This window comes from Sorex araneus, chromosome 3, assembly GCF_027595985.1.
Source record: "Sorex araneus isolate mSorAra2 chromosome 3, mSorAra2.pri, whole genome shotgun sequence".
Lineage (NCBI taxonomy): Eukaryota > Metazoa > Chordata > Mammalia > Eulipotyphla > Soricidae > Sorex > Sorex araneus.
The window spans coordinates 2,817,714-2,840,146 of NC_073304.1; the positions used below are offsets into that span (position 1 = coordinate 2,817,714).

At 52.6% G+C, this 22,433-nt stretch overlaps 2 protein-coding genes across 4 annotated transcripts in view; one reads left to right on the top strand and one right to left on the bottom strand.

The window, feature by feature from the left end:
• WDR25 (WD repeat domain 25) overlaps positions 1 to 4,663 on the bottom strand; it is a 90,014-nt gene extending 85,351 nt beyond the window's left edge. Inside the window, exons 1-3 of one of the 2 annotated variants that reach the window (XM_004603584.3) lie at positions 4,560 to 4,663; positions 2,998 to 3,174; positions 1,046 to 1,887 (exon numbers count right to left, since the gene is read on the bottom strand). In XM_004603584.3, coding sequence (XP_004603641.1) covers positions 1,046 to 1,852 — 807 coding nt within the window. In that variant the 5' untranslated portion in view covers positions 1,853 to 1,887; positions 2,998 to 3,174; positions 4,560 to 4,663. Of the gene's footprint in view, positions 1 to 1,045; positions 1,942 to 2,997; positions 3,175 to 4,559 lie in introns of both variants that reach the window. The other variant, XM_055131268.1, reaches the window with a different exon arrangement.
• Positions 4,664 to 4,706: 43 nt separating this feature from the next.
• WARS1 (tryptophanyl-tRNA synthetase 1) overlaps positions 4,707 to 22,433 on the top strand; it is a 31,148-nt gene continuing 13,421 nt past the window's right edge. The window contains exons 1-4 of one of the 2 annotated variants that reach the window (XM_055133382.1): positions 4,707 to 4,799; positions 11,408 to 11,569; positions 18,781 to 18,985; positions 19,881 to 19,989. In XM_055133382.1, coding sequence (XP_054989357.1) covers positions 11,474 to 11,569; positions 18,781 to 18,985; positions 19,881 to 19,989 — 410 coding nt within the window. In that variant the 5' untranslated portion in view covers positions 4,707 to 4,799; positions 11,408 to 11,473. Of the gene's footprint in view, positions 4,800 to 4,844; positions 5,177 to 11,407; positions 11,570 to 18,780; positions 18,986 to 19,880; positions 19,990 to 22,433 lie in introns of those variants that run through there. The other variant, XM_055133381.1, reaches the window with a different exon arrangement.

Below are 22,433 nucleotides of genomic sequence, written 5' to 3' on the forward strand. Positions count from 1 at the left end.
CCCAACAACAACAACAACGAAACCTCAAAATGTAACTGCAGATACAAGATTCTGAACTCTGAAGGACGCGGCAGGACTGGAGAGAGTACGGCTGAGAGGGTGCTTGCCTTGCGCCCAGCCAATCCGGGTTCGATGCCCAGAATCCTATTTGGTCCCCCAAGCCTTGCCAGAGGAATTCCTGTCCCCAGAGCGAGAGTAAGGCCTGAGCGTGCTGGGTGCGCTGCCCCCCACGGCAGAAGGAGGCAGGTATACTGAGCACCTGCAGGCCCCCTGGCTCTGGACACGGGCTCAGCAAGCAGTTTCTCCCGACCACGCACATGCATTAATGATGCCTAATCGCGGGGAGAAACCAGACTCAGCACGGGCATAGCTTGGGCCACAGCAGGAATGTGGAAAAATCACATGCCTCCCCCCCACACTGTCTCTTCCTCTCTGCATGTCTGGGGCACCTTGCAAGACGCCGAGGAGTGGAGAGGGAGGGGCTGGCACCCAGGCAGGGAAGACACATGTCACCCCCATTCACAGAATCGCTCACCATGCACTGTGTCCCTCTGGTAGCTCCAAATACCCAAGCAACAGTGGAGAGTCTGGGCACGTCTCACAGCCCTGCCCAGTCTGGCCCTGCCTCCTGCCCAGACTCAGGCTCCCCCTGCCCTCCGCGAGTCTCCGTAAGGCCACCTTCCACCCCAGTGCTGTTCACCCAGTGGCCCTTCACCGAGGCCCCCAGGCTGGCTGGCCCCCTCCCGTGCTGAGGGTCCTCCCCACGCCTGTCTGCCTACACCTGTCCACCCCTGCAGCCCACAAAGTGGCCGCCGCTGACCTCTCAGCAGGAGCTACGGGGGTTTCAGGCTTCTCCTCCCCCGGCTCTGTCAATGACCTCAATGTCCCTGGGGATCGGGACAGCATCCTGGGGGGTGGGGCGTGCAGGGGCAGGGTGGAGCCGACCACCAATAAACTCCTCGGAACAGAACAGAGAAGTGTGCGCACACCCCACGTGCCACATTCAGCCCGAACCTCCCCGGCCGATCCCCAAGCGCAGGCTCACCCGGAAGGTCTTGTCCATGGACGTGGAGAGCAGCATGTGGCTGCGGGAGAGCACGGGACACCACTGGATGCTGTTCACCGGCCCCCGGTGGCCTCGCAGGTGGAAGAGCACCTTCTGGGCGATCAGCGTTTCTTTGTACTGACTCCGCAGGTACGGCTCGATGAACTCGGAAACTTGGGGGCGCACAGACAGAGGGGCGGGGGGCCGGAGCCGGACGGCCGAGGAACCCTGCGGCCCTCCGTCTCTGCTCTTTCTGGTCTCTGTGCTCAACCCCGGCGCCTGGCGGAATCTCTTTGGGGTGTAGGGCACAACACCGTCCTCACCCCGTTTCCTCTGCAGAAAGCTGACAGTTTTCCGGGTGGCTTCGGCTTTGGTCTGAGCAGGGCTAAGCGGCTCCAGGGAGCTGGACCTTTCCCAGGGGCACTTTGGGGCCTTCCCACCAGCCGCTGCCACAGGCACGTGGCTCGCCGGCACGTGGCTCGTCCACAGGGAGGAACAAGGCTGGTGGGTGGGGACGGTGAATTCCGGCTCTGTCCGAGGCCACTGCAGCCTCTGGCTGGGGCAGGATGCCGGGGCCACTTTCCCGAGCCGTGCCAGCGGGAGATGAAGACGAGGTCCCGCTGCCTCTTCACCAGAGCCAGGTTTGGGGGGCAGCGCTCCCCCTTTCGACTCCCCCAAGGCACCTGAGGCAAAATCCATAGGCGGGACCACAGCAGAAGAGTCTCTCCTCGGCCCAGCTGCGCCACAGCCGTCAGGCTCCGGCTCCGAGTCTGAGTCCGAGTCATCGTAAGCCACCAAGGACGCCATGGCGGTTACAGCTGCTGTCCCTCACGGCCAACAATCTAAGAGCAAACAGGGCCAGCGTCAGGGAGCGTGCACAGGAGGACCCGGGCCACCTGAAGTCAGAAGGAAAGAGACCAGGCTGGCGTGATGGTACAGCGGGGAGGGTGTCTGCCTTGCACGCAGCTGACCCAGGTTCAATCCCCAGCATCCCATATGGTCCCCCAAGCACCTCCACGAGTGATTTCTGAGTGCAGAGCCAGGAGTAACCCTTGAGCAAGACAGTGTGCCCCAAAAAACAAAAGAAAAGAAAAAAAGAAGAGGAAGAGGAGGAGGAGGAAGGTGAGGAGGAGGAGGAAAAGGCAAACAGACTGGCCAAGCCAGACTTACGGCCTAGTAAGAATGAACTCACAGGGCCAGAGCCATAGTACAGCAGGGAGGGCACTTGCTCCGCACACAGCCAAGCTGGCACATAGCACATAGTCAATCCCCAGCATCCCACGGGGTCTCCTGAGCCCTGCCAGGAGTTATCCCTGAGCAGAGCCAGGAGTAACCCCTGAGCACCCCTAGGTGTGGCCTCCCCAAAAAGGAATAAACCTGGAGGAAAGGCGGGCGTCTGTCCACAAGGAGCCCTTGAGGTGTGGAAGAGATCTGGCCACAATCACAGCAAGCTGCTGAAGACCACTGCCAGTTACAGGGAGGGATCAGTGAGGAGCGGTCTCCACCGAGACACAACGCCAGGACAGATCTTTCCCTCTGGAAGATTAACTTAGGCAGCAGCAACTGCAAACTTTAACAAACAGGGATGGAGAGAGAGTACCACAGGTAAGCCGCTGGCCTTGGATGCAACTGACCTGGGTCCAGTCCTGGCACCCCATATGATCCCCCCAAGCACTGCCAGGAGGGATCCCTGACCACAGAGCCACAAACAAGCCCTGAGCACAGCCAAGTGCGCCACCTCCCCCGCCCCGGCCCCCAGTAAAACTGAACATAGAGTTTGAAGGCCAGGAAGGCAGAGAAATCAGGAGTGTTTATGCTATTAACACGAGCTTGACACCAGAAAAGCCAGAAATCAGGGGAAACGCCCAGCTTGCCCCAGCCAGCAGAGAGCGCAAAGGACGGGCCGAGCCACCCAGGGCTCAGAGACACTGCACAGCCCGGGCGTCTCCTACCTTAACAGACCTCCAGCACGGAGCCATAGCACAGCAGGCGGGGTATTTGCCTCGCAGGAGGCCGCTCTGGGCTCGATCCCTGGCACCCCATACGGTCTCTCCTGAGTCTGCCACGAGGGATCCCTGAGTGCAGAGGCAGGAGTGAGCCCCGAGAACCACGGGATATGGGCCAAACACCTAAACAAACAAACAAACAAACAAACCTCCATTATGGGGATCGGGCAAGTTCCAGAAGGTTCCCTCCCTCAAGTCACTGCAGACTGCCTGTCACCCACCTCTCCCAGGAGCGAAGTTTCAAGTCAACATGCCCCACCCTTCCCGCACCTTTCTACCAAAAGGCATCTTTGCTGTCTACAAAATCAGGGTGTGAAGTCTGTCTCCTCCAACAGTCCCCCCCCATCTGCAGCCTAAGCCACCCCTAAGGCACAGACACAAGACGTCTGTAACAGGTCAGCCCCCCTCAAACGGCACCAGGAGTCGGACCCAGGCCTGGGCATGATCCGACACCTTGGTTCTCTAAATGCCGAGCCCGCTCAAGGCCTGTCCCTGCCGGACATTTCCCCGGAAGGCCCCGACACAACTGCCCAGTCCTGCATTGGAGACCCCCCTGCCCTCCCCCCAGTCGGGACCCTCGACCCAGCTGTTACGTTCAGGGCCCCCTGCACCCTGCAGCCCTCGGAGGCCACCCCGGCTAATGGGCATAACTGGACACCAGGGCTGAGGCCAAGAACAGAGGAGAGCCGGCTGGGAGCCCGGGAACCCCCCCGGGGCCAGCGAGAGGCAGGGGCCGCCCCGTCCGCCCCCCGGGGGCAGCGAACACGAGCACGCGTGCTGGGGGGCGGGCGCGCGGTGCCTGTGGAGGGGCGGTCTGGGCAGGGGCTGCGGAGGGAGAGGCAGGGGCCGCCCCTCCGCCCCCCGGGGGCAGCGAGCACTTGTGCTGGGGGGCGGGCGCGCGGTGCCCATGGAGGGGCCATCGGGGCAGGGGCTGCAGGAGGGCGGGGAGCAGGGCCCCACCTGACCGGCTGGGTGGGGCTGGGGGCGGGGGGAGCCCAGTGAAGGCGACAGGGGCCGGCGGGAAAGTGCTGTCCGGGCGACCTGGGCAGCGGGGCTGAGACGTCGGGGACTACAGGGCACGCGGCCACCCGGCTCCCCCCGGAGTCGCCCCCGCAGGTGCCCTGAGCACGGCGCCAGGAGCCCCCCGTGGGCGGAGCCCGAACAAGAAAAAAAGTTCTCTGGACACGGGGGTGCCGGGGCGCGCGGCCGGGGGCGGCCCCGGCGAGGGACGGAAACGGGCGCTTCCCACGGAACCAGCGTGTCCCGGTTCCCCACTCGGGACCACGCCTCGGTCCAAACGAGACCGAACGCGAGACCGGAGCGGCCTCGGCGCGCAGGGCCGAGGCTGGGGCGGGCTCGGACGGGGGAACTGGAGCGTCCGGTCACGAGCGGGCGGCAAGGGGCGCCCGAGAGGGAGGGGCGGGGGCGAGGCGTGAGGAAGGGGCGGCCCGCACGGCGCGGGGCGGCGCCCGGGTCCCGGCCCCCCGCGCCCCCGGCCCGCCGCTCACCGCACGCGCCGGAAGCTCCGTCCTGCCGCGGGCCGCCCGGCTGCGCCCGCCTCCCCGGCGCGTCCCGCCGGCGCCGGCGCCGCCAGCCAATCAGGAGCGGCCCGGGCCCCGCCCCCGCCCAGGGCAGCCAATCACGCCGCGGCCGGCCCGGAAGTGGTTCCGGCCGGACGTCGTTTCCACGGACGCTCTGGAGGCCCCCCGCGGCGGAGCGGGCAGCGCTGACTGGCCCGGAGGGGCCCGGTGAGTGGGCGGCCTGAGGGGGGGACGGGCGGGGGGACGGAGAAAGGGGACCCGAGCGTCCCGGGGGCGCCTCCGCCGGAGGCCCCCGCAGAGCCCAGCGCGGGGCCCCCCGGCCCGGCCCCGCGAGCGGGTGTCCCGGCGCCCCGCCCCCCGCGCTGCCGCCCAGCTGTCGCGGAGGGCGGGGCGGGCTGATGCAACGGGCTGCCCTGCCCGGCGGGCGCCCCTCACCTGGGGAAGCGGGGTGACTTCTCAGAAACGCGCGGGGGGCGCGGGCGGCGGCCCCGGAAGGGAAACCGAAAGCGGGAGGGGCGGCTATTAAAGGGGCCACCGCCGCGCCCGCCGCACACCCGCGCCCGCGCTCCTGCTGCACCTGCACGGTAGGTACCGCCCGGCCGTGCCCCGGGGTGGAGGGGGCCTTCCCGCGGGCACTGACGCCCCCGCGAGCCACGCTCGGGGGAGCACCCGCAGCCTCGGGTGGGCTCGGCCGCTCTGCCCTGTAGCGGAGGGAGGAGAACTTTCGGGAAGGAGGAGGGGACGGCGCGGGGCTCCTGGCTCTGGGCGTCGGTTTCTCCCTCCAGCTTGGGGTGGCCAAGGCCGTGGGCACCCCAGCCCCGTGAGAGACCCTGTGGATGAGGGTGTCCCACATCCCGCCGTCCCCGGCACCCACAAGTTGACTCCTTCCCCACGCCACACACACACACACACATATCCCGGTGCTGTCCCCAGCACCCAGAAGTTGACTCCTTCCCCACGCCACACACACACACACACGTATCCCGGTGCTGTCCCCAGCACCCACAAGTTGACTCCTTCCCCACGCCACACACACACACACACACACACGTACCCCGGTGCTGTCCCCAGCACCCAGAAGTTGACTCCTTCCCCAACGGGACCCCCCCCCCACACACACACATCCCCAGGGCAGTAAATAGTTTTTCTTTTTGGGTCACACCCGGCGATGCACAGGGGTGACTCCTGGCTCTGCACTCGGGAATCGCTCCTGGAGGGGCTCACGGGACCCTCTGGGATACTGGGAATCGAGCCCGGGTCGCCCTGTGCAAGGCAAACGCCCTCCCCGTACTAGCGCTCCGGCCCCAGTTTTAAACAGAAAAGGCAGGCGGCGGGGAGGGGAGACTCGGCGGGCAGAGCTGCCACTCCGGGTCCAGCCTGCAGGATGTGGGTGCTCTGGGTCCAGCCTGTAGAATGTGGGTGCTCTGGGTCCAGCCTGTAGAATGTGGGTGCTCTGGGTCCAGCCTGCAGAATGTGGGTGCTCTGGGTCCAGCCTGTAGAATGTGGGTGCTCTGGGTCCAGCCTGCAGAATGTGGGTGCTCTGGTCCGGTCTGCAGGATGCGGGTGCTCTGGGTCCAGCCTGCAGAATGTGGGTGCTCTGGGTCCAGCATGCAGGATGTGGGTGCTCTGGTCCGGCCTGCAGGATGCGGGTGCTCTGGTCCGGCCTGCCGGGTGGTTTCTGGGTGTCCGGTGCTGCTCGTCAGGTCTGTGGTTCTCTTTCCTCTCCGCCGCCGCCCAGACCCTACAAGTGTCTCCTCCGGAGCGTTTGAGGGAGCCGGGGATTCAACCTCAAGTCCTTAGAAAGAGGAATCGAGGGCTAAATTTTTGTCTGGCTTTCTCTGTTTGGGAGCCACACCCAGAAGTCGGGAGGGGGGGGGCGCCGGGCGGGGGGATTCCCGGGGGCCCAGCGCTCTTCTGCTCTGGATTGGGGTGGGGACACCCACTGGTGCTTTTGGGGGATGCTGCTCCTGACTTGGTGCTCAGGGGTCACCCCTGGCCATGCCCAGAGGAGACATGTAGTGCCAGAGAGGGAGCTGGGGCTAGCAGCTTGGGAGGCAGGCACTGGCCCCTGAGGCTGGGCTGTCTGCTGTGGAGGTCTGGTGTTACTCTCTCAGCGTCGGGGGGTGTTAGGGAATAAGAGATTGGCTGCTTCACAGATGCGCGCTTCGTTTTTCAGTTGTATTTTACTATTCCATGGATAAAACAGCTTTCCTCAGCAGACTCGAGGCCCTGTTTAGAGTTTATGCAGTAAGCACCCAAGACAGTGGTCCTTTGGAATCTCGGGGGGCTAAATGTATGCTTTACAGTGGGAGACCCAGGTTCTGTCCCTGGGTCCCTACCACATGGTGCTGAGCTCCGTGTGGAGTGTACCCTAAGTACAGTACCAGGCGTAGAGTCCAAATGCTGCCAGGTGTGACCAAAAAACACGAAGCAAAGCCTTTCGGCATCTCAGACCGAGCCTAGATAATCTGCCCGGAATATGCCCACACCAGTGAGCAAATCATACCACTAGTAGTATGATTTCAGAAATTCTGAACCAGATTAAAGGGATCTGAAACTGGACTTTAATAATTAATAGAGGAATAAAGGAGGCTATTGACTAGCTGAGGGGGAAAGATCATGGCACAGTTTTTGGAAATGACCATGCGCAGCCTGAAATGAGAAATACGGAAGTTCTGTTTCTCTCCTCCTTGAATAATTGCATCATATCCACACAGATCCTGTGGTGTGGGCGAGTCCCCGACACTGTGTTATTACAGTGGGTCATGAGAGCAGAGTGACCTTATGCTGTTTCCTCTGATTTCACTGCAGAGAATCATTTCCTGAGTGGCTTTCTGGAGCCTAAAGGTTTCCTCCCTCCCAGGTATCCCCTAGTGTAGCCCAGTTCCTCTGCGGAGCCGCTTCACTGAGGGAGAGTGAACCGTTCAGGGCTGAGCCAGACTAGCACCTGCCACACTCTCAAGGATTTCAGTTGGTCTTGGTTTGGTATTGGTCTACCTAACATCTAGAGGGGGGAAATCCACCTTTAACAGACATTTGCAAATAGGTAATAGGAGCATGCATCCCTAAAGGAGAAGTACAGCTGGATGGATTCATTTGTTCAGCAAATGTGTGCCAGGCACTAGAGTGCATGAACGCAAAGAAGAAAATCCAGTGCTTAGGCCAGGAAGAGAGCACAATGGGCTGAGGGCAGGTTTCGCATGAAGGATGCCAAGGTTTGATCCTGGTACTGAATGGTCCTCCAGCCACTGCCAGAGTGTGCTCCCTCCCCACCAAAAGATAAAACAGTACTTGGGGCTAGGGAGACAGCACAGCAGCTTGCTTGTGGCAAACCCAGATTCCATCTCCATAGCCCTCTCTGGTCTCCCGAGCACTGCTGGGAATGATCCCCGAGCGCAGAGCCAGGATTAAGCCGTACCTGAGAGCTACGGGTATGGCTCCAAAGTTTTTTAAAAAGAGCTTTCACCTTCTAACAGAGCAAGCGTTCATGCTTCAATGGGTCTGAGAACTAACAGTTCCCGACGTGGGATCCTCAAGCGACGGAGCAGCTAGCTTCACCCCCGAGACATAGGGGTGAAAGAGCTACAGTTGGGATAGTTTTTCGTGCTTTTTGGTGCCAGGGATCGAGTCCAGGACTTCACACATGCAATATTGGGACAGTATTGTAGAATACACTCCCGGTACACCCTGAGGAGTTCTGGTTTGAGTGCCAGAGAGGATGGAAGGCATTGCGACAGCGGGAGGGCGAGCAGCTGGAGTTCTGAGGGAACAAGTGATCGAGGGGGCTTTGCCTTCGCCTCTGACAGTGTTCTAGCAGGTGTGGCCCTCTCCACTCCTGTCCAGCACGCACTGTCAAGCCCCGGGCTCTGAGTGCGGGAACTCGGGCTGCGCTGCAGAGTATTGGAGCTGGTGCTTAACCACCTGCGCCTGGCCCTTTTCACCACTCGGTTATTTGAAATGAGCCTGAGTGTTTCTCTAAGGAGGGGTAGTCAAAAGGGTCTTCCGCATTCCGGGCCCTAAACCTGGGAGTTTCCGTAGTTAAGTCATTTATCTTATCAAACAGTTCTGGGAATTGAGGTGGGTTCTCACCAGGAAGAAACAGAAACTGACTGCCCTCACAATATGGTGTTTGTTTTAGGGTTTTGGTTTTGGTTTTAGTTTTAGACTGAGATTGGTGGAGTTAAAATTTACATACTTAAATATTTAGCTAAAGTAAAAATGAAACCCTTCTATTTGTTTGGTGACTAGGGTTACTGAAAGGGGATTTTTATTGGTGAGGCGAGGGTTTGTTCTAGTGTAAAATACTTTCCTTGCTTTTTGTTAAGGAACGAAAGACTATAATAACATCTTAGGTTCATAATGATTTATGATATAAATTAGTCACATTATTAATAGAACAAATAATCATGCAGCATATAATAAAAGCAGCAAAATTGATTTAAAAAAATTAGCTCAAATCTTTTTTTTTTTTTTTGCTTTTTAGGTCACACCCCGCGATGCACAGGGGTTACTCCTGGCTCATGCACTCAGGAATTACCCCTGGCGGTGCTCAGGGGACCATATGGGATGCTGGGAATCGAACCCGGGTCGGCCGCTTGCAAGGCTAACGCCCTATCCGCTGTGCTATCGCTCCAGCCCCAAAATTAGCTCAAATCTTAAAAAAGATACCGGGATCAGAGAGATAAGGCACTTGACTTGCATTCCGCTGATCTGGGTTCAAATTCTGGCACTGCATAAACCTTGAGAAGTGATCTATGAACACAGAGGCAGGAGTAAGCACTGCGCACAGCTGGTGTAGCCCAAAAACAAAAAAGAATTTTGAGACTGCTGTGATAATGACATGCCAACAAAACAGTAATCTAGAATAAAAAAGGTTTCTAGAAATATCTAGCCTGCCAGAAGCGAATCATGAAGAAATAGAAAGACTGAGCAGACCCACAACAGATAGGGAGATTAATTAGTAGTCAAAAACCTCAGGGGTTTAAAATCTTGTTGGGTTTTTTTTCTTGTTGTGATTTTTAATAAGCTTTTCTAATAAACTTTTTAAAGTTTTCCAATAAAACTTGTAAACTTTTAAAAGAATCACCTGTAATTCTTCCCACAAATATTGAAGACAAATTCTCACAAACTCATTGTGCAATGCTAACATTTAGAACAAAACTATCCTAAAATTCATCTGTAACTGCAGAGAACCCCAGATAGCCAAAGCCATCTTGAGAATGACCAATTCTGGCTGTCTCATAGTTCTTGATTTCAAAGAACAGGTCTTTCTTTTTTTCATTTTACAAACTGATGACTTATTAAACCTCTACTGCAGTGCAGAGATTATGTTAGACTAGACTATTTGTGTACCTGCATAACCGAGCTTACTCCATACACAACCCTGGGACGTGGCTGTCATCATTCATCCATTGTTCAGTTGGGAGTTGAGGCTCATGGGTAAGGTTAGGTCAGGGGTGAGGTGGTGACTGAGCAGATACACTCCTGGCATAAATAAAGGCTTTCGTTTTTACATCCCATCTTTACTGCTACTTGCTGTGTTACTGTCCAGGGCAAGTATTTTGTGGTAGTAGTGTTGGGGTGGTGATGGGAGTTGCACCACCTCTGACTATGTTCCTGAGGACATACCTGGCTTGGTGTTCAGGGGACTATGTGGTGCAGGGGATCAAATCTGGGTCTCCTACGTACGGAGCATGCATCTCAGTCTTTGAGCCATGTCCCAAGGAGCTGGCTGTTTGGCTTGGGGGAGTCCCCCCCCCCAGTGGTATTCAGCCCACTACTGGCTCTGTGCCGAGATCACTGCTAGCAGTGCTGGGGGACCCATACGCTATGCCAGTGAGCAGTGGGTTGGCCCCATGCAAGGCAAGGCCTAAGCACAACACATCGCCTCACGGGATTGCTTGAAGGCTTAAATGGATCCATGCGTACAAGGTGCTTAGAATAATCTCAGGTGCAGACGTGTTGGAAATGAAGCCCAGGGCCCACCTTCCTCCTCCTTCAGCATAGAACAGCAGGCGGTGGGTGGAGCTGAAATTCAGCCAAGCCCTGCCGTCCAACAAGGACAGTTTCCCTAACTTGCTTGTGCTGACCTTTACCTTGCTATTCAGTTTGCAGTGTTCTTCCGTGCCATTTTGTTTTCTGGCTCTTCCCAGACAGCCCTTGAGCTAGGGAAGAAGTTCTTGATAGTGCCATTTAGAGATGAGGAAGCTGATTGAGAGAAAGGAGGTTGACCTGCGGCTCAGTATCAGCCCCAGGCCAGTATCAGGTCCTTCCCTGCACCCCGCCCCACCTTTTTCAAAGTAAAGACTCACTGATGATTAACAGAAGGTGCAGCAGGCCTTGAAAGGTTTGCTGTCAAACAATGCTGCAAAATAAAGGGACCAGCTATATATAGAACCTGACGATAAGGCCCTTCCCATGCAGCTCACCTGAGAACAGAGCAGCTGGCCAGCAGGGAAGCTGTTCTTGTGTGTGTTTTTGTGGCGGGACTGCAAAAACCTGGCGATCTGACCCCTGTGCAATTAAGATAGAGTAGAGACTTGTCAAAGTTTTCTTAGCTCTCGTGAACTTGGGTTTCTGAAAGCCTTTTGGTATTTGCTCCGTGATCAAACGTGAATCTTTCCTATGTCCTGGGCACAGGCCCGGGGTCCATTAGCAGACACATCGGGTCTTGGTTGAAGGACTTCTCCAGTCCTTCAGTTCACATTCGATCTGAAAAAATGGACTGTGTTCTAGCTTATATTTTTATGAATGTTACTTTATGTGTGTCCCTTATTATAACATAATACGGGTTTTGTTCCTCTTTTCTCACCCAGTTTTGTCCGGACCTGTGAGCACGTGTTCCAGCAGCCGCCTAGTCCGCTCCATCCAGGACCCTGGACATGGCAGATATGTCCAACGGCGAGCAAGATCTCTTCAGCCTCGTAGCTGCCCAGGGGGAGCTTGTGAAGTCCCTCAAAGCTGAGAATGCATCAAAGGTGTGTGTGACATGCTCGGGTGTGCCGTGGAGCGGACTCTCGAGACTCTGCTTAGTAACTAAGAGCTTTTGCCTGTAGTTTGACATTTATTTTCAACTTTCTCAACAGTGCTGAGGCATGTGGTCTCAAAAGCAAGGGATTTAAAAGCCTTTGAAACACAACAGCCGCTCATCCTCCCACCCCATCTCCTGCTCCCACAAGCAGTCATGTCCTGCTCTTGGGCTGGAGAGATAGCACAGTGGGCAGGAACCGCCTTGCTCGCAGCCGTCGTGGGTTCGATCCCCGACACTTCCAAGCACTACCAAGATTGAGCCCTGAGCACCGCTGAGTGCCCCAAAAAATGCAAAAAGGGCAAAAAAAAAAAAAAGCACATATCCTTTTAGCTGATCTTCTGATATGTATATCCCCATATCTCTGTTGCTCCTTGTCGGTTTCAGACTGGGGCCTTCTCTGTGGAAGAGGAGGTGAGCAGTGTGTGTAAGCACGTCCTGTCCCCCAGCAAACCACCATTCTCACTGACATGGGCAGCAGGCAGGGCCGCCGCTGCTGGCCTCTGCAGTGGCCTGGCGCTTCCTTTCCCTGCCTAACTCGTGCTCTCCCTCGGCGTGGCGTTATCTTGATTTCCAATTGTGCAGCGTTTTCGCGTACTCGTGAGCCTGAGGCTTTACACCAACCTGGATTTGAGAGGCCTCCTCCCGTGCCCTTTGCCCCCTCCACCTGGGACTGGTCACTGCCTCCCACACTGCTTATCTTAGGATCGACTGACCCTCTGTCCCCAGGCCTTCCCGCACCTCTCTCTGCCAGATCCTGTAAAAAATATAAGCAAGCACGCGAGCGCGCGTGGAAAGGTATGGTGTGTGTTGTGTTGTTCTCGGGCTCACGGGGCGGCGCCCTCTCTCACTGCTCGAATTCGGTGCTCTCAAGCTGCCGTGTATGGACCGGGTCGGGATGGCTCCTCCTTGTGCTCTGCTTCTGTGTGTGCCGCTGTGCTCTCTTCTGTCTGTCTCTCTATCTCTGTCGTCTCTCTTCTGGCCTCTTCTGATCTCTCTTCTTCCGATCTCTCTCTCCGGAGCCCTTCTGCTCCAGTCTCTGGAGCCCTGCTCGCTCTCACTTCTCACTCGCTTCATGCTCTTTCTTTCCCCTGCTTCTGGCTCCGATGATTCCCCTTCCCTCTGTGTCTTCTCCTTCTGTGTCTTCTCCCTTGTCTTCTCCCTGCCTCTGTGCCTTTTCTCACAGTCTTAGTTTATATAGCAATCACATACGGCGGTGACACAAAGGTGGGTTGAACATTAACAAATCATCAGAGAGGGGTAAGACCACTCCTCCAGGAGATGAACAAAATCTCATCTAAGGAGATTACTCCAGATTACTAGGAGATCCGCTCAAGGGCAGGATCTCATCTAGGGTGTGGGCTAGGGTTTGGATGGGATCCAAACAAGGGTCTGTCTCTTTCTTCCTTCCTCAACTAGTATTCCACTTAAATAGTTGTAGTAAATCTACTTTAAATATTTCTAGCAATGTCATTCTGTATGAGCACAGTAAGAGATATCACTGTCACTCTGTTGCTCATCGATTTGCTCAAGCAGGCACCAGTAACGTCTCCATCATGAGACTTGTTACTGTTTTGGGCATATCGGATACACCACGGGTAGCTTGTCAGGCTCTGCCTGGGGCGAGATATTCTCGGTAGCTTGCCAGGCTCTCCAAGAGGGGCCAGGAAATCAAACCCAGGTTGGCCGCGTGAAAGGCAAACGCCCTGCCACTGTGCTATCGCTCCAGCCCAGTAAGAGATATATCAAACTTAAAGTTTGGTTCTTTCTCTGGAATCTCACTATATTTTCTAGGCCACAGTCCTCAGGTCAGGTTAGTCTTCCTAACCCCATCGGGGTCCTGGTCTCATCGTTACTTTTGGATCATGACAGCATTTGTATGACCATGCTCTCAACTTATAGTTGAGTATTGTGGCACTTTGGCCTGGCCCTTTTCGATGCCAGGGTAGCTCACAGCTTGCCCTGGGTCCGTTCCGTCCCTCGTCAGTACCCTGCTTTTGGGGTACTAGGAACTAAAGGCAACTGAGTTGAGAAAGCAGATGCTCAGGAGTAAATATTATTGGAGCCAATCAACTCCCGTTACAAAGCTTAATATTAACTGTCTTCCTGTGTCCATACAGAAAGGACATTGCTTTAAGGTAAACTAAGTTCCCTGCAGCAAGGCTGAAAGGACAAACCCAATGTTATCCTACAAGGTCCCTCTGATCTTGTATTGCATCCCCTGGGTCAACTATCTTGCAGAGTAAATCTTTGAATAGTTTCTGAAAAAGTAAAATAGTACTAAGGAAATAATTTGGGGGGTCGTGCATGTCTGAAGTATCTTTTGGTTACTAAGCTGGGTAAATCATTCTAGGGTAGAAGTGATTGTCCCAGAACCAGCAGCTGTCACTGACTCCCAGGGCTGCTATGAAAAAGCCAGATGCCATTCCTTGCCTTCCTAGAAGCTGGCAGTTCTTTGCTTTTACCAGTGTTCTGCAACTTCCTGGGATGGCTTTTTAAACTAAAATCTCATGATCCTTCTTAGAAATTGTGTATTTTTCTTTCATTTGCTTTCTCTACTTTCAATTTGTGAATTTCTTTAATTCAGAAACTAATCTAATTATCTGACTTTTTTTTAAGTTTTCTTTTTTCTGGGTTCCATTTTTTTTCCCTACTTGAGGCATATTTTCTCAACTTTGTTGTTTTCTATTTATCAACTTTTTTCTTTTTTAAATAATTTTATCTAGGAAATATGAGAGAGGAAATATGTACCTCAAACTAGAATGTGAGCAATTCCAGAATAAATGAATGTACCTCTTATTTTTAATTTCTAAAATTTCATCCAATCTCTGTTCCTTTTGTCATAGCACCCTGTTCTCATTTTATAGGTACAATGTCCTTTTATGTCCTTTTATGTTGTATTTTGTATCTGAAATACAATTTCAGATTGTATCTTCCTGACCTTCTCTGCCTACCTTTACAATCTTGTTTTCCTCCAAATTAATTTTTCACTTTGGCTTTCATATGAGAGTGATTTCTCAAGTAGGTATTTGACTATCACTCATGGGAATATTTATTTTGTTCGGGGGCCATACCCAGCAGTGCCCAGGGCTTACTCCTGGCTCTGTGCTCAAGGATCACTTTTGATGGGCCCGGGGGACCCTGTGGAGTGCTGGGGATTGAATTTAGGTCAGGTGTCTGCAAGGCAGGTGCTCTGCCCACTTGTACTATCACTCAGCCCCCTCATAGGAGCAGTTCAGAAGGAACATGGAAAGCTGGTTTTAAACCCGGGATTCTGGGTTCCCAAGCAGCAAGACGGACAGATAATGCAAACCTCAATAATGCAAAAGCAGTGGGAGTTTTAATCCAGTATACTGGGGCCAACTATCTCACCCACAGAGTGGTCTCTTGATAGCGACCCGTCCTAAAGGCAGCAAGCAGTTTATATAGGGTTAGATTACATAAGCAGTGTATGTCTTATTGTTTCAGAAAAGAATCTTACTTAGTTACCAAACAGAGGTGTTTTGGCAAGTGTCTGGGTTAACAGTGGTTAGGCAACAATTAAACAATAATTTCCAGTATCAAGCAGAGTCTCTTGCCCGAGCGCCTGGCTGTCTTCCCCCGGGCCCCTTGAAGGGGATGGGCTCCAGCTTCCCTCCCCGCCCCGAGCAGAGCTCCCGCGGCCGAAGACCTTCGGAGCCTTAGCCACAGCCATGCTCAAGGCCCCTCTCCACACCAAGCTCCCTCTGGGAGAGCCTGGCAAGCTACCGAGAGTTTCCTGCCCACATAGGACAGCCTCGAAAACTCCCCATGGTGTATTCATATGCCAAAATCAGTAACAATGCTGGGTCTCATTCTCCTGACCCTGAAAGAGCCCCCCTCGTTGGGAAGGACGAGTAAAGAGAGGCTTCTAAAATCTCAGGGCTAGGACAAATGGAGACGTTACTAAGACCGCTCGAGAAATTCGACAATCAATGGGATGATGATGATGATGATGATGATGATGATGATGATGATGATGACGATGATGATGGCGATGATGATTGATGATGAGGATGACGATGAGGATGATGATTCTAGTATCAGTATCAATTTTATGATTACATAGACTTTTCGTTCTTTTAGGATTAACAAAAAGCAACTTCTGGGGCATTGTGAGAATTGATTAATTGAGCCCGCTTGCAGAGCCCAGGAGCTCTCCCAGGTGGGTTAGGGCTGGCTAGTTACGCATTGTTTTATTTTTGGGAAACTGAATCTGTTTCAGTTCCAGGAACTGAATCTGAGGCCTACCTGATTTTCCTCATTTCTGCCGCCTGTCACCGCGTCAGTTTCGCCCTTACACTGCATGCTCTGCACCAATCACTGTTTTAGTCTATCAGGCCCCAGATAAACTATTTTAACATTGAAAAAATAATACTAAAGAAAATGATATCAAAAAATAGTTATTCACAAGAAGAGATTCTTCACATTGTAGATAGGACTCAATAGTGAGATTAAGTTTAAAATGTATATGGATAGTATAGTGGGCACTTTTCTTGCTTGCAGCCAATTTGGGTATGATCCCCAGGCCCTGCCAGGAACCAGCCATGAGCAGGGCCAGGTGTGTCCTCAAAACAAAACACCAAGAAGTATGTAAAACAAAGAAGGGGGCCAGAGTGATAGTATAGCAGGTAGTGCATTTGCCTTGCACATGGCTGACCCAGGTTTGATTCCTGGTACCTCATATGGTCCCCTCAAACCTGCCAGGAATGTTCCCTGAGCCAGGAGTAACCTCTGAGCATCACCAGGTATGACCCCAAAGCCCCACCCAAAACAAAAGTTTTAATTAAAATGAAGGAAAATGGGCAGATGGTACAGCAGGTAGGTTGCCTTGTTTGTGGCCAACCCCAATTCAATCCCTGCCACTCCACATGGGCTCCCGAGCTCGCCAGGAGTTCCCCCTGAGTGCAGAGCCAGGAATAGGCCCTGAGCACTGCCCGGGTTTGGCCAGAATACAAGAAGTGAATTTATCTGTACCCCTGGAATATCAGATGATAGGACCGCCTGATGTTTCAGAGATTCACTGTAAGCAGCCTTTGAGTCCCCTTTGTAATACCAGACAAGTGGCCACTGCAGTCTTTGTCTCAGGCCGTCTACTGCCACTGTCCTCCATGTCCTTTTCTGTTCCCAAGTACCCTGCGAGTAAGATGCACTTTGTGAGCAACTGTAATTCCTCAAAGCAGGGAGCCACCGTCCCTCTCGGAGAGCCTGGCAAGCTCCCCGTGGCATATTCTACATGCCAAAAACAGTAACAACAAGCCTGACAATGGAGATGTTATTGGTGCCCGCTTGAACAAATCAGTGAGCAATGGGAGGACAGTGACAGTGACAGGAAGTCTCCTGAGGGAGTGGGTCAGAGCCAGGAGTTCAGGTAGAGAAAAGAGTTTCTTTTTGTCTGGATACATTTTAAATATAGAATACATTGTTCTTAAAGGAAACATGGAGATCATAGGCAGATAGGCCCATGAATTTTCACAAATCGACCATAGCTGTGTACGCAGCATCCACCTGGAGCAACAGCTTAGCAGTACCCAGAATCTGCCCCCGAGCCCCTTGGTCCCTCCACCTCGAAAGTTCTGCCTGTATTGGAACTGATACATAACCAGGTAGTAGATTGTCTTCACCTAGCTGTTTTCAGAACAGGCACTTTTAACTTTTGTTTCACTGTGCCCTGGTCTAAATTGAGAGCAAGCAATAAGGCTCGATGTGCTTCCTTGTCTGTCTCAGCCCTTTTCTAGCCACACAGCCTTCACTCAGACACTGGCAAGATCAGTGCCCTTCTGCGAGCCTGTAAGTTACAGCATCAGGCCTGATAGACTATGAAATGCCAGCACTCCTGTGATGAAAGGATGATTTTTCCTGTAGAGAATTCCAGAGCTCATCCTTGCCAGACTTAATTTTACTTCAAGCACTGAGCTGAGGCACTTCAGAAGTGAGACTGATAAATAAAACCGTCTCACCTCCCTGACCCTGTAAACACACATTATATGTCCGTGCAAGATGTACCCATAGGAGTATTAACTCTGCACTCTGATTCATTTTACTGATAAATTCCACATAATATCAGCATTTGAAACAAGTCTGTCGCTACAGAATCACCCACAACAATAGACCCATCCTCAGTTCTGTTCCTGGTGGAGCAGTTCTGTCTGCAAGAAGGTTGGGGTTGCTGTGTTTCCCCACTGGGAAATCCCGTTTACGATACTTTATGTACAAACTCTAAGTGAAAATGTTGTATTTCCTTGGCAAGCAAATTGGACTGTGTATGCTCTTTGTTTTCGATCTAATCCAGCAAGACCAATTACTGTTGTAGAGCTTTAGGGCATAGCATGACTAATCTGCTTAATTAGGCCTGTTCTCTTAAATGCCTGGCTTCCAGGGAAGCTGTTGCAGGGCTCCTGGAAGAGGAGGTCTTTAGTAGATTAAAGTACCCATTTCACATTTATTTGTCATCTGCTTATTTTAAAACAAACATGCAGGCATTTTGAATAGCTTGATAAGGCTCCAGAATTCCACAACATAACTCTCCCCTAATGGCTGCCATTTAATTGATGTTTTCATGACATCCATTTGAGTTACTGTTACTCTCCTTGGTGGCATCATTTAAGTTTCCATACATACTCACCTCAACCTGTGTAGCATGTAAGAACAAGTTCCACTGTGGAAAACAGTTCAGTCGATGAAGGGATCTTGTCACACATCTGGTCTGGCATCAGTGGTGTTCGAGAAGTCGTTGGCATTTTAACTGCCATGCAGCAGTGGGCATCATGTTACCACGATGGTCCTGTGGTGGTTGTGGGGTGGTGTCCGCAGCACTAAAGCAGAGAGAAAACGTATCCAGTCCAGGCCCCAGTGTCCTGCTGCAAGCTACCTTCTTCTCTCTGAGACTCGGACTCTTTACCTGGGGGTGTAGCTCCTCGGTAGGGCGGGTGCTTTGTACATGTGAGGTTCCAGGATCCATCCCCAGCACTTCCAGAAACAGAGCCCCAGGTGTTGAGCAGGAAGCTGTGACAGTGCTGAGCCTCCTGGGGTTGCTAAAACGGGGCCTTGTGTTGAAACCTTAGGATGAAGTCGACCACAGAGACATCTAGCAAGTGCTAAATGTTCATGTGCCTAACCCTTGCCTTTATTTCCTTTGTCCAGAATGTGATCGACTCTGCAGTACAAATGTTGTTATCGCTGAAAATGAGCTACAAAAACGCCGTGGGGAAGGAGTACAAGGCTGACTGTCCTCCAGAGAAAAAGGCATCTGGGGCCAGTAGTCCAAATGCTGGGGGAGAGGATTTTGTGGACCCCTGGACAGTACAGACAAGCAGTGCCAAAGGCGTTGACTACGACAAGCTCATTGGTATGTCTTGCGAAAATCTCAGCTTCAGAAGGAATTCCATTGCTTTGGTTCCAGTGATGGTTTAAGTTTTAACTAATTGTAAACCAGTGATGCTTTTCTGCCCAGGGAAAAAAAGGATCCTAAAGTGTCTTGGTGGTATGTATACTCCCAAAGGATTAGTGTAATAAAATAACAATATAAAGCTAATTTCCATATAATGGTTGTAGTAGACAATTTCATAGAAGCATTTTTCTCTTTCTTTGAGCTATTTAGAACTTGCAGTGTCTGTTTGAAATTGACCTTTTTGCAGAGACTTAAGCTGTCTTCACCTAGTGATCATGGCTAGGTTACTCAGATCCACCCCCACCCAGTGATGTTAATTGTGAGCTGAAAGCTGGAAGTCACCTTTGGTTTGGTTCGGTTTGGTGTGGTTTTTGTTTTCAGTCACACCCGGTGGTGCTCAGGGCTTATTCCTGGTTCTGCACTCAGGGATCACTCCTGGCAGGACTCAGGGTCCTGGCAGTATGGGCTGCTGGAGACTGAACCTGGGTCAGACACATGCCAGGCAAGCACCCTGTCCACTGTACTCTCTGCAGCCCCTGGCAGTCAGCTTTTTTTTTTTTTTTCTGTTTTTGCTTTTTGGGTCACACCCAGCAATGCACAGGGGTTACTCCTGGCTCTGCGCTCAGGAATCACTCCTGGCGGTGCTCAGGGGACCATATGGGATGCTGGAAATCGAACCCGGGTCGGCCGCATGCAAGGCAAACGCCCTACCCGCTGGTCAGGGGCTGGAGCAATAGCACAGCGCCAGATGTGACCCCCCCAAAAAAAAAAAAAAAAGTAAAAAAAAAAATACTGCCGGTCACTAAACATTCCACCACCTCAATTCGTGGGTCTTTTTTCAATTTTCTTCCAGTTCGTTTCGGGAGCAGTAAAATTGACAAGGAGCTGATCAACCGCATCGAGAGAGCCACCGGCCAGAGACCACACCGCTTCCTGCGCAGAGGCATCTTCTTCTCACACAGGTCAGGGCGCCGCTCCACCACCCCCTTCCTTTGATTTAGCTCCTGGTCAGGAGGGTCCCGTCCTAGTAGCCGCCTGGGACCTGCCCCTGTGGGGAAGTGGGAGTGAGTTGTGACTGAGATTCTGCCCTGCTTCCATCCTTCTCTCTCACCCTGTTTGTGCTGTTGTGAACTGCCCATCTCACAAGGTAGGGTTTAAAGCAGGTGAGATTCATGCCAGATTACAGACTGTAAATTCTGAAATTTACTGACTGCCCTGGCGGGTTCCCCTTCTCCAGCCTGTCCTTATCTGGGGACCCTTCTCTCTGTCACTGAAGAATGATCGTTTTGCTGCTTTGTGGGGACAGGGAAGTTATTTTGTTTCTTTTGTTTTAAATTGAGCTGGAGCTATAGCACAGCGGGCAGGGCGTTTGCCTTGGATGCAAACAACCCAGGTTCAATTCCACTGCCCCTCTCGGAGAGCCCGGCAAACTACCGAGAGTATCTCGCCCCACGGCAGAGCCTGGCAAGCTACCCGTGGCATATTAAATATGCCAAAATCAGTAACAAGAAGTCTCACAATGGAGACGTTACTGGTGCCAGCTCAAGCAAATCGATGGGCAATGGGACGACAGTGACAGTGAAATTCTAAAATGTCATAAATACAGATGAGATAAATGTGCTCAACTTCGACATTTTCCATGCAGTAAACAGTAAAGTAGGCTTCCTGAAATTTTGTATCCTCTTCCTCTTATTGTACAGGCCCCATTGTGTACAAATATCAAAAGAGAAACTAACAGAATTTCCATGGAACGCACCCTCCCTACCTTAGACAATAAGTTCCAAGCAGATAACATCAGAAAGTGGGCAGATTCCTAAAGGGTTTCTGCCTCTCCCCCCTGCACAGATCACCTTTGATTGGGGCAGTTGATTTCTGAGTAACATGTAACTTGAATTTAACTTCCAGGTAGGGTTGTTCTGTCCTGCTCGTGTTTGCATGGTTACAGGAGCACACACATAGAACTTGGCAGGCTGCCCCAGCACTTCAAATTCTACATACAAAGAACTGCAGGTCTCTGGGACTGATGTGATAGTACAGCAGGTAGGGTGTTTGCCTTGCACGCGGCCGACCCAGGTTTAATCCCTGGCATCCCATGTGGATCCCCTGCACCGCCAGGAGTAATTCCTGAGTGCAGAGCCAGGAGTAACACCTGAGCGTTGCCAGGTGTCACTCAAAAAATAAAAAGAACTGCAGGTCCCACTGAGTCCTGTCCGTGGTTACCGTGGAAGCACGCTTTGTTCGTAATAGAGATGTCATTCACAGGTCGGAATTTACCCTTTAAAGTATTTGATTCAGGGTGTATTAATATACACGTACACCTTAGACATCTTGAGGGGGCTTGGTTCCAGACCATCATAATAATGATCGTGAGTAGTTTCCTGCAGATGAAAGTTATATTTATCCTCCACCGTATAAAAGTGTGCAGTAGCATTGAGGCTTTTCAAATGTACATATCTGAGCCGGAGTGATAGCATAGCAGTTAGGGCACTTCCCTTGGACGTGGCCGGCCTGGGTTCGTGGCTGACCCTGAGTACCCTGAGCCCAGCAGGAGTGATCGCTGTGCGCAGAGCCAGGAGTAAGCCCTGGAAAACAGTACATACCTCAATTAAAGAATGTTTTACTGCCAGAAGAAGGTTGTCAACCATCATCTGAGCCTTTAGCAAGTCAGTCTTATGTTGGCATTAAAAATGCAGCATGAGGGTAGGTAAGGTAGAGAAGCCAGTGGTATGACGACAGTAGCTAGGCATGGTCATGCTGGACAAGAACTCACCGTTCAGAGTAGGTAAAAGGATATTCTTGATAACCTTTTGGTATCGGTATCGAAAACCACAGTGCCTAAAAGGAGAGAGAGAGAGAGAGAGAGAGAGAGAGAGAGAGAGAGAGGGTGAGAGGGAGAGAGGAAGAGAGGTGGGGAGTGGGGGAGAAAAGAGCCTGCCACAGAGGCGAGTGGGGGGTGATGGGAGGGAGCTGGGGACACTGGTGCTGGGAAACGTACACTGGTGGAGGGATGGTGTTGGAATGCTGTGTGACAAATCCTATCGTGAGCAACTTTGTAAGGGTTTGTCTCACAGTGATTCAATTAAAGAGTTTTTTAAAAAAATGCAGCGTGAGGCAAAGCCCACTATTCAGAGCACTATAAAGCCCACTGTTCAGAGCACTCTAAAGCCCACTATTCAGAGCACTCTAAAGCAAGGCAGGCCGGTACGCTCCGCTGTGCAGCTGTCACCGTTACTTAATTGCAGAGCATTTTTGTTCTTCAGAAAAACACCCCATACCCGTTAGTAGTCACTCCTGCTTCCTGCCCACCCTTCCTCCAGGCCACCTCGCTGCTGGCCACTGATCTACTTTCTGTGTTTCTGGATTTGCCTGGACTCCACATTTTACAGACTCATCTTACAGGTGACCT